We start from the raw sequence: 14,252 nt of genomic DNA on the forward strand, positions 1-14,252 counted from the left end.
CTAAGAACGTTGGGGAGATTTTGAAGGGGGAAGGTATCAACTCTCCAACACCCTTATACAGGAGGCCTCTCAACTCAAGGCCAGTTGCCTCATGTGAGAACTAGAGGCCCAGTGCACGAATTAGTGCACTGGTGGGTCCCTTGGCCTGGCCTGTAGGGATCAGTGGACCTCCACGCTGCCGCTGCCTGGCCTTACCCACCAGCTCATCGATTTCGCACAGCACAAAGTAGTGCATGAATCGGCAGGAGGCCAGGGAGGAGCCCGAGCATGTGCTGGGCGGCTGGGTGCCATGCCACTCCTGCTCATCCCAGCCCCACTGCGCCTGCCACCGCCACTCGACTCACTGCTACTCTGCTGCAGTCTCCACACGCCCATCCTAGGATGATACTGGTGCACCCATGACCACACAGCCACCACTTGTCATCACAGCCTCACTCCTCATGTGACAGCCAGCTCACATCCAGTCATTCCAGATGCTGGTCCCAATCCAGATGGGGGAGGAGCATGCAGAGGGAGTGTCCACGGGAGAGGTTCAAGCCACTGCAGCTGCGCTTGCCAGCCATGAGCCTGGCATCTGGCATCGGTAGGTCAGCTGAATGGCGCTCCCACTGTGGGAACACACTGATCACCGAGGGGCAGCTCCTGCATTAGTCTGCCCCCTGGTGGTCAGTGCACATCATAGCAACTGGTCATTCCACCATTTGGTTGGTTGGCATATTAGGGTTTTATTATTCGGATTGGTTGCAGCAGCACTCCCAAATGTTAACTGTTGCCTCCAGAATCAAGAGTTCCACCAAACTATGTCTTCTCCCTCCCCTGCCCCCATGTTGGCTGAGGACTATACTACTTAGATCCAGCAGATACCACATCTGAATACACAGGTTGGTGTTATCACCTGATTACATTTGCAATAAACTATTGTCATTCTCCATGACTTGGATGGTGAATAAATAGGACTAGGAAGAAAACATCCCACCCCTGAATGATTCAAATTTGATGGCGGCACCAATCTCTGCAAATCCATGATATATATATATATATATATAAAATGGTTTATTGATTTATAGAGAGGAAGGGAGAGGGAGAGAAACATTGATGAGAAAAACACTGGGTTGCTTCCTGTAGGCACCCTAGACAGGGAACAAATCTGCAACCTGTGCATGTGCCTTGACTGGGAATAGAAATGGTGACTTTTCGGTGCATGGAATGATGCTCAACCAAGCCACACCAGCCAGGGCTCTTGCTCTTTTACTGAAGTCTATTTTCTCTTTTTCTTTGAGCACATAAACATATGTAAAGTCTCTTATCAGATCATTCCATAACATTAATTTTATCGGTGAATTTAATTTATCGATGTTTACAGTCTTTTAGTGTTAGGCTTCTTCTCTCCCCACAGTCCAAATGGTTTTAGCAGGGGACTCCATCCAGCTCCTCACTCCTGTGACTCTTATTCTAGAACCAGGCCTGTGGACATTCAGTGAACTGGGGATATCCCAGACCAGACAGGCGGTGTGTGTCAGTTTCCTGTCCAAGTCCTGCCACCCCATTTCTGGGCCCAAGTTTAACATAACTCCCATCCAGCCAGGGTGCAGGCCAAGTTCAGTGCAGCTCCTTCCCATTCTCTCGGTCACCACGGCTCTAGCCCACACACCACAGCCATTGTCACCACTCACCTTGTAAGGTAACACTCACTCACCGCCAATGAGCAGGGCAAAACATTTTGAGACCCACAATAATTCAGAAAATTAACTGCCCAAGAACTGCCAGAACAGGAAATGGGAGTAAGTAACTTATAATGCTGGGATGGGGAAAGCTTTTTTAGCCATGACATAATATTCAGATTTTTTTAAAAATTCAGATTTCTTAAAAATGAAATGTGAATAACATTAAACTTTTGTATAGTGGTTAAGAAAAAAGAGTTTGTAAAGACAAACTAGGAAAACATCTACAACTCAAGACAAAGTTTAATTTCCCTAAAGTAGAAAGATTGGCAACTGAGTAGTAAAACGATGAGACAAGAATGGGTAGTGCCCCAAGAGAAAATACAAATATCCAATAAACTTGAAAGTTTGCCAAATCTCACTAAATACGAAACAATAAAGCAACGATGTAATTTATTTTTGCTGTACAGACTGGCAAAGTTTTAAAAATTAATAAATGTACAGGGTTGGCAACCAGGTAACAAAATAGTATTTCTGTATAACTGCAATAACATAAGTTGGTAAAAATCATTTGGCAAACTAAGTTAGCAATGTATTAAAAGTTTAAATTTAAAAAAAAAATTTTTTTTGATTGATTTTTCCACAGAGAGGAAAGGAGAGAGATAGCGAGCTAGAAACGTCAATGAGAAACATCGACCAGCTGCCTCTTGCACACCCCCCACCGGGGATGTGCCCGCAGCCAAGGTACATGCCCTTGACCGGAATCGAACCTGGGACCTTTCAGTCCGCAGACCGACGCTCTATCCATTGAGACAAACCGGTTCGGCTGTATTAAAAGTTTAAATGTCCCCAGTCTTTGACCCAACAACTCTACTTCCAAAAACCCTAGAGTGATTCTCAGCAGGGCACAGAGAGGACAGAGGATATTCATGAGGCACTGTGGCGACACAACAGAGTGGAAATCCCCATATGCCTTTCACTAGAGGAACCATGAAATAAAGGTGAGGCAGCTACATGCTGGAAGGATGCCACGGTCAACAGGGAGACAGACCTACGTGCCACATGTCCACAATATGCTGGTGAGAGAGTCACAGAGACAAAAAAAGAAAAAAATCAACAAAATATGCTGGTAAGTGAAATGGTGAGTTGCAGAAGATTGGGAATAGAATGTTCACATTTTAAAAAATCAAAGTAGGTTGATATATGCAAACAGAAGGCAATATATTGAACGTTCACGAAGCTGCTAGCAATGGTGACCCCGGAGAGGTGAGGATAGAGAGTACTTGCACTTCATACTTACACACCCAAATATATTTTTAATGCACACATATTATTCTAATAACCAGAAAAATGCAAATAAAGGCAAATCAAGGTAAGTAAAATGTTTCATAATTATTTTAAAATTTCTTAACATAATAAATGATGGGCATAGCTCTAGTTTATCTGTCCATATTCATACTAAGTATGAAGTAAAGTAACCAATAGATCCACTATTACAGATGACCAGCATAATCCCAAGTTTTCACTTGGTCATAACTTCCTTTCCAAACTGTGCTGCTCACCTCAGACATAGTGTGGATACCCCATGGATAAGAGCCAGGCATGTGTCAGACCATTGCCCAGTGTCTCCTGGCTGCCATGTATAATCGCTGGGTGCACAAGCAGACAGAGCAAATGCAAGAGAAGTCAGGCCTGGATGCTCAAAGGAGTCGTTGCCCCTTGCCAGACAAATCCTTCTGGGAATTCACTGACATCCATGTTTCTCCCCAATCTGAGGTTCACAAAGTATCCAAGATGCTCACGCACGGAGAAACAGGGATGTCCTCTGGCACAGAGAGCAGAGGTTAAATAGATTTACTGGAATATCTCTGGATTTTAGGAGAAGATGGCTCCAAGGACAGGAGACATTTGTGACTGGTCTCAGTCAAGGACATCTGCTGCTGCTCCCCTCACTCCATCCAGGTGGTGGGCCTCTCCCACACTCTACCATTTCAGCAGGGGCTGGATGCAGGTCTCAGCATCCCTAGCCAGATAGCAGGAATGGAATCCTGGGGCCAGTGAACACCAATAGTGACCAGATTACTCTAAAGATGGGGAAAACCTTGGCTTAAAAAAATGGGGGACTAAATTTCTCAAATGCAAAATGTTCCTCTACCTTTCTCAATAATTTGCATAATTTTGTCAAGTCCAAACGTAGTTTAAAATAAGGCAGGTTGTTTCTCTCCACTCGGCTTTATCCTTTGGTGATGTCCAGGCCTGTGCTGCAAAATCACCAGTTTCCTACTGCAGGTGCCTCTCAGTTGGCTATTTTCTCAATCTCATCCAAATCATCCGTGTCTAGTCTTTCTATTTTCTTATCTGAGAATAAAAAAAGTTTCACAGGGAGATCAACATGGGGTTACATGGAGACACACACCTAGGGAAAGGGCAGCCCTGCAGGGAGAGAAAACACACAGGTCTCTGTCCTGGCTAGGAATGAGCCCCTGTGTCTGCCCACATACACCCTCTAGCTAACCCCAAAGGCTTCTGGTGCCTGAGACACAGGCAATGACAACAACAGTCCGAGTCCAAGGCCCTCAGCCCGGCCAAGGGGAACTGACATCCAGTCCTAACACTGAACTCCCCACGTGAGCTCTTTGAGGACTTCCCGATTGTAGGGGAAGAGGGGATTGTGCAAAGGGACAAAGCCTCTTCTAGGGGCCACAGGATACCTACCCTTCCACCCACCCCCGGACTTGCCCCTATAAGGAAAGGCAGGACACGCCCAGGACTCACTGAAATGCTCCTGGATTCTGTTGAGGATGTTCATGCTGTGCTTGCTGTCCACCATGTTCACTGCCAGGCCCCTCTTGCCAAAGCGGCCAGTGCGCCCGATCCGGTGCAGGTAAGTCTCATTGTCTGGGTTCCCATCCTTGTCCACAGGAAGGTCAAAGTTGATGACAACAGACACCTGTTCAACGTCGATACCTGCATGAAGGAGAGATGGGGAAGAGTAAGAATGGGAGACAGGCCACGTACACAACTCTGGGGAGAGGGAGTCAGGGTGGGCCAGATCAGGGATTCAGGGACCAGGAGCACGGAGCAGAACCCAGAGGAAAACCACAGGGCTTGGCAGGTGCTAAAGAAATTAAGAAGTCAGTAGGAGAGCCTCTGCTAGACACTAGTGCCAGGTGATGCAGCTGAAACCTCATGGCTGCCCCAAGAAGAGCAGGCTCCATTGTAAACCAGTCAGAAGCCTGTGCATTTCCTTCCACCAAGTCAGGACTTGGTTTCCGTGCAAGTTCATATCTGCTGAGGGAAGCCAGTCTCTCCTAGAAAACAATGTCACCACCAACCGCACGTGACCACTCCCAAACCACTGAGTTCATATATGAGGATTTCTCTTCTACCCCGAGGCTGGCAGACCAGGACAAGTTCTCTGCTCACCACGGGCACACACGTTGGTGGTCACCAGAACCTTCTCTTTGCCTTCTCGGAAGCGCTCAATCACCGCAGCCCTCTGCTCCACCATCATCTCACCACTTAGCAGAGCCACCTGGTGGCCTTCTTTTGAGAGCTCTGCTGCCAGCCAACTGGCTGTTTTGCGGGTCTGGAGTGAAAAGAATTGTTTTAAATGAAGATACCTGCAAAAAAAAAAAAATGAAAACACCTGCAGAAAAGTGGCTTTTTGCCATTTATATACATGAAGACCTGAGGCATTCAGCCAGCAGGTTAGACTTAAAATTTTTCAAACAGAATTTAGCCATATATTTTTTGGATGAATTACTTAAATGAACCTGGTCCTTCTCAGCACCAAGGTGGAACTGGCTGAGAAGGAGGGGGCTGGACAACATCCTGCCATGGAACTCCTCCCCAGGCTGGCCTGCTGCTGCTGCTCCTGCTGCTACTCACATGGCAGAAGATCATGGCCTGAGCAATGGTGATGGCCCCGTAGAGGTTACACAAGGCCTGGAACTTCTCGTCTCTGCTATTGCACAGGACATAATACTGCTTGATGGTGTCCAATGTCTCCTCCTCACGCTTCAGTTTGATAATGTTTGGGTCTGGGACCACTTTCTGGGCAAAGTTCCATACAGAGTCTTCAAAGGTGGCAGAGAAAAGCAGCATCTGGCAGTTCCTGGGCAGCATCCTGCAAGGGAAGGCCCAGGTGTTGGGCATGAGCCCGTGTTTTTCAGTGGCATGAGCAGCAGCACAGCCTCCCAGGCTTGGATGGTCAAATATGTCCCCTGGAAGGTGGCAGAGGTGGAGGAGCACTGTGGGGAAGAGGCAGGACCAGACATGGGGTAGGGACAGGGTGGTATTAGATTCCCTAGGTCTTTTTCCTCGACCCAGGTAGGAGTATGGTCAGTGCTGACGTGGCCCATCAATCACATACTCCTGAAGCTTCTAAAGCAGAGAACCCAGAAAAAGGCTGAGAAGTTCCTCCCGGATCTAGAGTCCTACCTTTGGATGCGGATGCTCTGATCTTGGTGGCCCTGAGTAGCTATCATCACATCAGCCTCATCCAGAACAAAGACCTTGATCTTCTTGGGGTCAATGAACTTGAGCTTGGCACACCAGTCTAAGACAGTCCCAGGGGTCCCAATGACAATATGCTCACTGATCTTCTGACCTCTTTCCACTGTGGAGACAAGAGATGTTCTGTGGTTATTTCCAGAGCAAAACCAGCTTTGGAAAGCAAAGCCTTGCCCTATTCTTCAGAGCTTTTAGAAGAAGTTAATTCCAGATTTCAAGGCATACAGGACTGTTTCCGAGTCGTGGTCTACTGTAAAGTGAGCATAATTACACCTACCTGACTGCATGTGGTCAGGATAAAATCCTACACAGTGAAAACTCAGTGTTAGTTCCTTCCTACCTTCTCCTAGAATTCAACAGCATCTAATTCTTTCTCTTTAGCATTATCTTGTTTTCATACCATCCATTCACTCATGATTCACTGATTTTCTCCCAAATTGGTAAAAATACTTTGGGGTCCTCAATAATGTGTGAGAGTGTAAAAGACTGGCCTTAGATGGGCAGCTCAGTTGGTTATCCTGATATGCCAAAGTTGTGGTTCAGTCTCATCAGGGTACATACAAGAATAACGAGTGCATAAATAAGTAGAACAACAAATAGATGTTTCTCTCCCCTGCATCTCTCTCTAAATCTATAAATTAAGAAAAGAAAGAGTGTAAGAGACCAAAAAACTTGTGAACCACTGCTCTAGGCAATTATAAACTGCTGGGTCAAAGGGATGTCTCTCTTCAACTTTTCTGGGTAACATCAAACTGTTTTCTATTGATTTTCTAACAATGCAAAATCTTATGTTAAGAGTGGAGAGAACTGTTAACAAATTAGCAAGTAATTAAATACATTGGCTCAAGTCAATGCCATTTGGACTCTAAGGTCAAATGAACCAGAGTGGAATAATCATCATCATGTTTCAACCTTCAAACACCCAACCACCCTACCCTACTCACTGCTTCGGGCTCACCTCCTTATACTCACATTTATTGCCTCGAACAGCATAAGCAAGCTTCAGTTCTGGATGAAATTTGCCCATCTGCTCAATCACTTTTCCTGTTTGAAGCGCCAACTCATATGTTGGGGAGAGGCAAAGGCACTGACAGGGGGATCAGAAAGGATGACTTTAGGAGACCCTTTTAGTAACACACACAGGCTCCAAAGCAACAAGTATGCTGATGTTATCAGCACTTGAACAGTGCAGGGAACCACATCTTTTTCAACCAGGCTAACCGTTCAGCTTGGGTGGGGGATGCCTTTGGAAGCTATTGTTTAAGGTTCTTTCAAATGAATTTTACCCACATCCTGCTCTACCAGAGCAACAGTTTGAAGCACAGAAAATGTTCAGAACCCTCCAGGGGAACCCTTGTCAATCCCCCACCAGATGGCAGTGCCCAGGCAAGTGAGGACCCCAGGATTCCCCAGCCCTCACCTGGGGGTATCTCTCTGCCGGCTCCACTCGGCTGAGCATGGCCAGGACAAAGGCAGCTGTTTTACCAGTACCAGACTGAGACTGGGCAATCAGGTTCTGTGGGCTGGAGGAAGGAAGAAGAGAGATGAAAATAATATTGGTTAAACCCAAAAAAAGTTGTCAAAATGTTCTTTCTGGGTAGTAGGAATATGGATTGCCACCTTTAGTCCAGATTTTCTGCATTGACTACAATGACACATTTTTTTTTATATTGTTAAAAAACTGCTTAAATATTATGGAAAATCATTGTTTTAGATGGGTCCACACCGAGAAGTCCTTATTCTAGACTCTAGCACAGCTAGTGCCCTAGTTCTGCACCTTAAAGAGACCCATGGAAACTAACAATAAGATCTGTGCCAATAAGACAAGTCCCCGAGAATATTTTCTGCTGAGCCATAATGTGCCTCTAGCACTCAGCCCCTTCTGTGTTCCCTTTTCCATCTTTATAGAAAATGTAAGTTACCATGTAAAATACAGATACATTAGAGGGAACTTCCATATTTCACTTCATGTAACCCATTGTCATGGAAATAGGTGGCATTTTTGTCATTAAAAAAGAAAAGCAAGCCCTAATAGAATGGCTCAGTGGCTGAGCATCAACCTATGAACCAGGAGGTCAGTTTGATTCCCAGTCAGGGCACATACCTGGCTTTCAGGTTCAGTCCCCAGTAAGGGGCATGCAGGAGACAGCCGATCAATCATTCTCACTTATCATTGATGTTTTTCTCTCTCTCTCTCTCTCTCTTCCTCTCCCTTCCTTTCTCTGAAATCAATAAAAACATGTCTTTTTTTTTTTTTTTTTTTTAAAAGTTGGTACATAAAAGTATACCACTTATCTAAAGTTTAAAAATATATAAACTACTCTAGATTCTTAGGGCACATAGATAGATACGTAGTAGAAGTATAAAGAAATGAAAAAATGATGACCCACTTCAGGAAGATGCTTATTTTGGTGGGAGAGGATGTGAATGGAGAAGGGTATACAACTGCCAACTAAATGATGTTTTATTTCTTGGCAGGTGTTCTTGGTGTTGCCCTTGACACCTTTTTGCAGGTCTCAAAATAATTTGTAAAAACCCAATTCAAGCTATTCCCATGAAGAAACGTTGCCCCAAAGGTCCCATCTTGGTCTCAAGACAGTAACTGTTGGTGGGTGACATTAAACCAAATTCTGAATAGGTGCATACTCACGGCTCAGCAAGCATCATGGGTAACGCATTCTCTTGTATCTTGGATGGTCGGTTGAAGCCCATGGCATAGACTCCCTGAAGAAGCTGTGGTTTCCTGAGAGGCCAGGGAGAGAGAAAATGGATCTCTAGTTGTTAAGATTGTTTAAAAGGCCTAGATTTTTATCTTTCCCAATATTTATATCTTTCCCTATATCTATGATGCTTTCTCTCTTTATCAGACATATTTTCCTATGCCTTAAAAAAAAAAACTTCTTAAAATAAGATGAAACCATCTTTTCCTACTAGATCTTAATCTGCGACTATTATGCAATTCATAAAATATAGATTAGTTTCCTTTCTCATAGGAATTCATGCTTTCAGCACAACCACAAATATGATTGGCCTTCTGCGACCAGTGTTCCCTGGATACTGCAAGAGTGGTATTTATTAATTCATGGTGCAAAGTAAATTATAAAAGACATATCTAAAAGTAAACCTGCTTACTACGCTGCTAAGAAATAGAAATCCCTTAGGAGAATGGGATTTCAGTTTTAGTTTCTGAGTACAGATATTAAATTGAACCAGTCATTTTGTATTCAATGGTCCTTCCAAAGCCAGCCTGGAAAAGTCAAGTGCAAATACTTGGAAAAATTAAGAAAACTGATTTAGCCAGATTCTAGTAGCTGATGTATACAGTAAGAGAGAGTTCAGTTACCATCCTGAACTTTACAAATGCTCAGATTTATTTATGTCTAGTCAAAATCAAGAATTGAAAAGCACCAATTTCTTATATAAGTTGCTCTTACATTGCATTTACAAAGAGCTCTCTGCTACCTCTAAATAGGGTGTTTAACAAAAATCATACTAGATTATTTCCAAAAAGAGTCAAACCAATTCAAGACTTCTGTCCTCTAAGCCCTTCTTGGAGTTTAACAAACTCTCTAAAAGGCAAATTCTTCTGGCCTATCTTGGTTCTCAGATACAAAGAACTTTGAGAACATAACCTTTGGTGTCTGCCATTTGGAAGAAAAGGCTGTAATGCCAGCAGATTCTGATTTGGTTGTCAAGGAAACAGTCACTACTGAATGAGGATTTTCAAGTGTTCTAAGAGCTTCCATCGGCTCAATTTTTTTCTTTTCTTTTGCAGATTAATTCAAATCTTTTAAATACAAGAACAGACCAAGTATATTAGGTAACCTAGGTTTCATTCTTTGTTTCCTTGGGCTACCAATAGCTACATCAGAGAGAACTTGCCTTTTCTCAGAGGACAATGCATCACTAGCTGAACTGAGCGCTCCAGTCCTTTAAGTGAAAGAAACTTAAAAAAACCCACTGGTACTTGGAAAAGCAAACTGTCAGTTCAGAAAACAATAGAGCATGACTAGCTGCCCTAATACAGTTTATGAACAGAAGCAGAAATGACAGATTGGTTGAATGAAGCCCTTGAGAGGAAATATAGAAAATTATAATTTCCTGAAATCATTAAAAAAAACAGCCACACTTTGATTAGTGTTAATAGTTGGCAGCAATGTAGCCTCTGTCTGCTCACAGTGGGCATACTATAGATTTTGCTGAATAAAGGTAAAGAATCCATTTACTCCGCCACTTTCTTATTGATCAGCTGTTTTCTATCTATGATTTGGGTCCTGGCAGGCAGCAAGAATGTTAGTTTATCTTGTGTCACTCATAACACCCAGCACAGTGGCATGTAAATAAACCAATGAGCCATGCACACCTCTTTACTAACTTACTGAAGAAACAAAAATCTTTGTATATCCTGTCATAATTATCTCTTTAAAATACTGGCACATTTGAAGTCATTCTTAGTACAATGCCATACATGTGCTCCCCTAAGATTTAATTCTGGGTTCTGGACTTTTTGAAAATTCCAGAATGTTGAAAGCTGCTTTGCACTATAAGTCCTGGGAATCCTGTACAGGCTCTTTTGACAAACTTTATAAAAGCGGATAAACTGTTCTTAAGACCATAAACCCTATAGTCTAACGAAAGAGCTTACCTAATAAGATATGTTCCTGACATCCAGAAATCACCTGTCAGCCAATATTTTATTGAAAGTTCTAAGAGCATAAAAGAAAAAAGACTTTCAGCTATGATGAATAAATTTGTGGCATTTAAAAATCCCTATCAAGAGGAGAACTGGGAAGCAGAGAAACAAGGGTAGGAGGGAGACCATCACTGTCACCTTTTTCATACTTTTTGACTTTTGAATCATGTGAATTATTAACTAGTCAAAGAGATAAATATATTAGGATTTTAAAATATATACATATATATCTTACTGATTACTTAGATTTGAGAGAGTAAGGGAGAGGAAAAGATAGAAACATCGATGAGCAAGAAACATCAATATTGATTGGCTGCCTCCTGCACGCCTCCCACTGGAGATCAAGCCCGCAACCTGGGCAAGTGCCGTGACCAGGAATCGAATCAGAACCTCTTGGTGCCTGGATTGACACTCAACCACTGAGCTACAATGGTCCAGCAGGATTTTTTTAAAAATAAAAGTAAAAAGCAAAATTCCCACAAGAATCTGTGATGCTAAGTTTTACAAAAGAGGGCCTGATAAGAAACAGCTCAAAGAAACAAACACTCACAGCCGAAGCTCCTCGAAGGACTTCACTGAGTAGAGGGGGGACTTGGGATCCCGCTGCAGGACTTCCACTTGGTTTGTGTTATCAACCAGGTTGCTTCTGATCAGCTTGTTGAGTAAGGACTGGGCAGCTTTGTCCTCTGTCAGGAAGAAACCAACAGATTTTCTTTTTCTAATTTTTTAAAATTTTTATTGATTTGAGAGAGAGGGAGAGAGAGAAATATCGATTTGTTGTTACACTTATTTATGCATTCGTTGTTTGATTCTGCCCTGACCAGAGATTGAACCCACAACGAGCTACTTGACCAGGGTCACCAGGTGATGTTCTTCACACTCATCTGGCAAACTCCATCCTTGTGACACTACCCTCCCCTTTATAGAACATTCCCTAAGAAGGCTACCTATATTAATCTCCACTGCCTCTCCTCCCCTTCTGTTGGATGTACACGGAAGAGGGTTTTTATTTAACCTCTCCACTTAACCTCAGCCCTTGTCAAGCTCACTGTGATGTCTACACTGCTAAATCAATCCAAAAGGCAATTTTTAGGTCTTCTCTTAATCAACTTGTTACCTATATTTGACTCTTTACTTTTTTAAAATATATTTTATTGATTTTTTTTACAGAGAGGAAGGGAGAAGGATAGAGTTAGAAACATCGATGAGAGTTAGAAACATCGATCAGCTGCTTCCTGCACCCCTCCTCCCCCTTACTAGGGATGTGCCTGCAACCAAGGTACATGCCCTTGACCAGAAGTGAACCTGGGACCTTTCAGTCCGCAGGCCGATGCTCTATCCACTGAGCCAAACCGGAAAAACTTCTTTCTTCTGATTTCTGGGACAGCACTCTCTTTTGGTCCTATTTCACTGACTGTGTCTTCTCCGTCTCCTTTGTGGATTCCTCTTCTCCTTCATCTTATAACTAAGAATACCTCTGACTCCAGAAAGGCAAGTCTTGGGTCATACTGTGTCTTTTTTTTTTTAAATATATTTTATTGATTTTTTACAGAGAGAAAGAGAGAGGGATAGAGAGTCAGAAACATCGATGAGAGAGAGACACCGATCAGCTGCCTCTTGCACACCTCCTACTGGGACCCGGGACCTTTCAGCCCGCAGGCCAATGCTTTATCCACTGAGCCAAACTGGTCTCGGCATACTCTGTCTCTTGCTACAAAGTTTAAATGAGTAGTTACCTTTCTCTTCTTCATCTGTTTTCTCTGCAGTGGCACTGGTTTTGATAACACCTACATAAGAAAACAGTTGTCATAATCAGAAAGGCAAATATCAACCCACCCAGAAGGTGGGACAATGTAAATACCAAAATTTATTTTACGTGATCAAAATGTAAATAGTTGTCATTTCTTTGTGTTTAATAAATTTTTATTCCTACAAAATTTTTAAGTGCATAAGAAAATTTGAAATTTCTAGAAATTTTGACTGACTTCAAAGTCATCAGCAGAATGTCACCTCTGACTTACCTCTCTTAATATAAACTATAGCTTTATATTAGCAAACATAATTAAATATGAGAAAGAAAAATTAAAAGACAGAGGTAAAATGATCACTTCTTATAGAATGTACTAGAGGCCCGATGCACCAAGATTCATGAAAGAATGGGTCTTCCTTCCCATGGCTGCAGGCATTGCCTTTGCTCTGGCCCGGAGCCACCTTTCTACCTTCCCATGCTGCCCAGAGGCCATGGAGACGATGCAAACTCCCTGGAGATGATGCAAGCCTCCTGTCCCCGGCCACTTGGTGTCTGTGTATGCAAATTAACCCGCCAGCTTTGTTGGGTTAATTTGCATACTTATTCCTGATTGGCTGGTGGGCATCATGAAGGTACAGCCAATTTGAATCTTTCTCTTTTATTAGTGTAGATGACTGTAAACTTGTAGGGCTAAGTATCAACTTAATCAGTCAACAGAAATCAGTAGTTTATATAAATACATAGAGAGATAATTAAAAAATATCTGACTTATAATAGCAACTAAAAAGATAAAATACTGCACCTAGAAATAAAGTTAACAAAAATATGCAAGACTTAGATGAAGAAAACTTTAAAACATGCATAAAATAATGCAAATAGGTACAGCTAAAACCCCATAAATTTAAATGGGAATCTAAGATATTCACTTAACCCAAAAGAAAGCAGGAAGAGACAGAGAACAAAATATAAGGGGACAAACAAATCAAATAATAAAATTGCTGGGTTGAAATCTGAATTGTGGACCGTCCCCAATTCATATGTTGAAGTTCCTAAGAATGTACCTCAGAATGTGACCTTATTTTGAGACAGGGTCATTGCAGATGTAATTGGTTAAGATGAAGCCATTAGGGTGGGCCCTAATCCAATACCATTAATGTCCTTCTAAAAAGGGGAAATTTGAACATAGATATGCATACAGGAAAAATGCCATGTGAAGACAAAGACAGATTGGGGTGATGCTTCTAAAAGCCAAGGAATACCAAAGATTGCCAGATCCTTCTCAGAGCCCTCAGAAGGAATCAACCCTGCCGACAACCTGATCTTGGACTTTGGCCTCCAGACTCAATTTCTATTGTTCAAATCACCCAGTTTGTAATACTTTGTTATAGCAGCCCTAGCAAATTAATAATAGGTGGAGATTGGGAACTGGGTAAATGATGGCCAGATGGAAAGGCCTTTCACCTGTTTATATTTTATGAGTTGTTTTTATTGAATGCAGTAAGGGAGAGATAGATACATCAATGATGAGAGAGAATCATTGGTTTGCTGTCTCCTGCACATCCCCTACTGGGTATGAAGCCCACAACCTAGACATGTACAGTGACCAGGAATCAAACCATGATCTCCCGGTTCA

At 42.7% G+C, this 14,252-nt stretch overlaps 1 protein-coding gene across 2 annotated transcripts in view; it reads right to left on the reverse strand.

Moving 5' to 3' along the window:
- Window positions 1-3,034: 3,034 nt before the first annotated feature.
- The window catches only part of DDX19B (DEAD-box helicase 19B), a 39,018-nt gene continuing 27,800 nt past the window's right edge, over window positions 3,035-14,252 (reverse strand). Inside the window, exons 3-12 of one of the 2 annotated variants that reach the window (XM_084906742.1) lie at window positions 12,606-12,656; window positions 11,420-11,555; window positions 8,827-8,919; window positions 7,597-7,699; window positions 7,149-7,263; window positions 6,105-6,282; window positions 5,553-5,790; window positions 5,088-5,250; window positions 4,437-4,628; window positions 3,035-4,019 (exon numbers count right to left, since the gene is read on the reverse strand). In XM_084906742.1, coding sequence (XP_084762868.1) covers window positions 3,958-4,019; window positions 4,437-4,628; window positions 5,088-5,250; window positions 5,553-5,790; window positions 6,105-6,282; window positions 7,149-7,263; window positions 7,597-7,699; window positions 8,827-8,919; window positions 11,420-11,555; window positions 12,606-12,656 — 1,331 coding nt within the window. In that variant the 3' untranslated portion in view covers window positions 3,035-3,957. The remainder of the gene's footprint in view (window positions 4,020-4,436; window positions 4,629-5,087; window positions 5,251-5,552; window positions 5,791-6,104; window positions 6,283-7,148; window positions 7,264-7,596; window positions 7,700-8,826; window positions 8,920-11,419; window positions 11,556-12,605; window positions 12,657-14,252) is intronic. The other variant, XM_084906740.1, reaches the window with a different exon arrangement.

The sequence above is a fragment of the Pipistrellus hanaki genome (genome assembly GCF_964339955.1).
Source record: "Pipistrellus hanaki genome assembly, chromosome: 15".
NCBI lineage: Eukaryota > Metazoa > Chordata > Mammalia > Chiroptera > Vespertilionidae > Pipistrellus > Pipistrellus hanaki.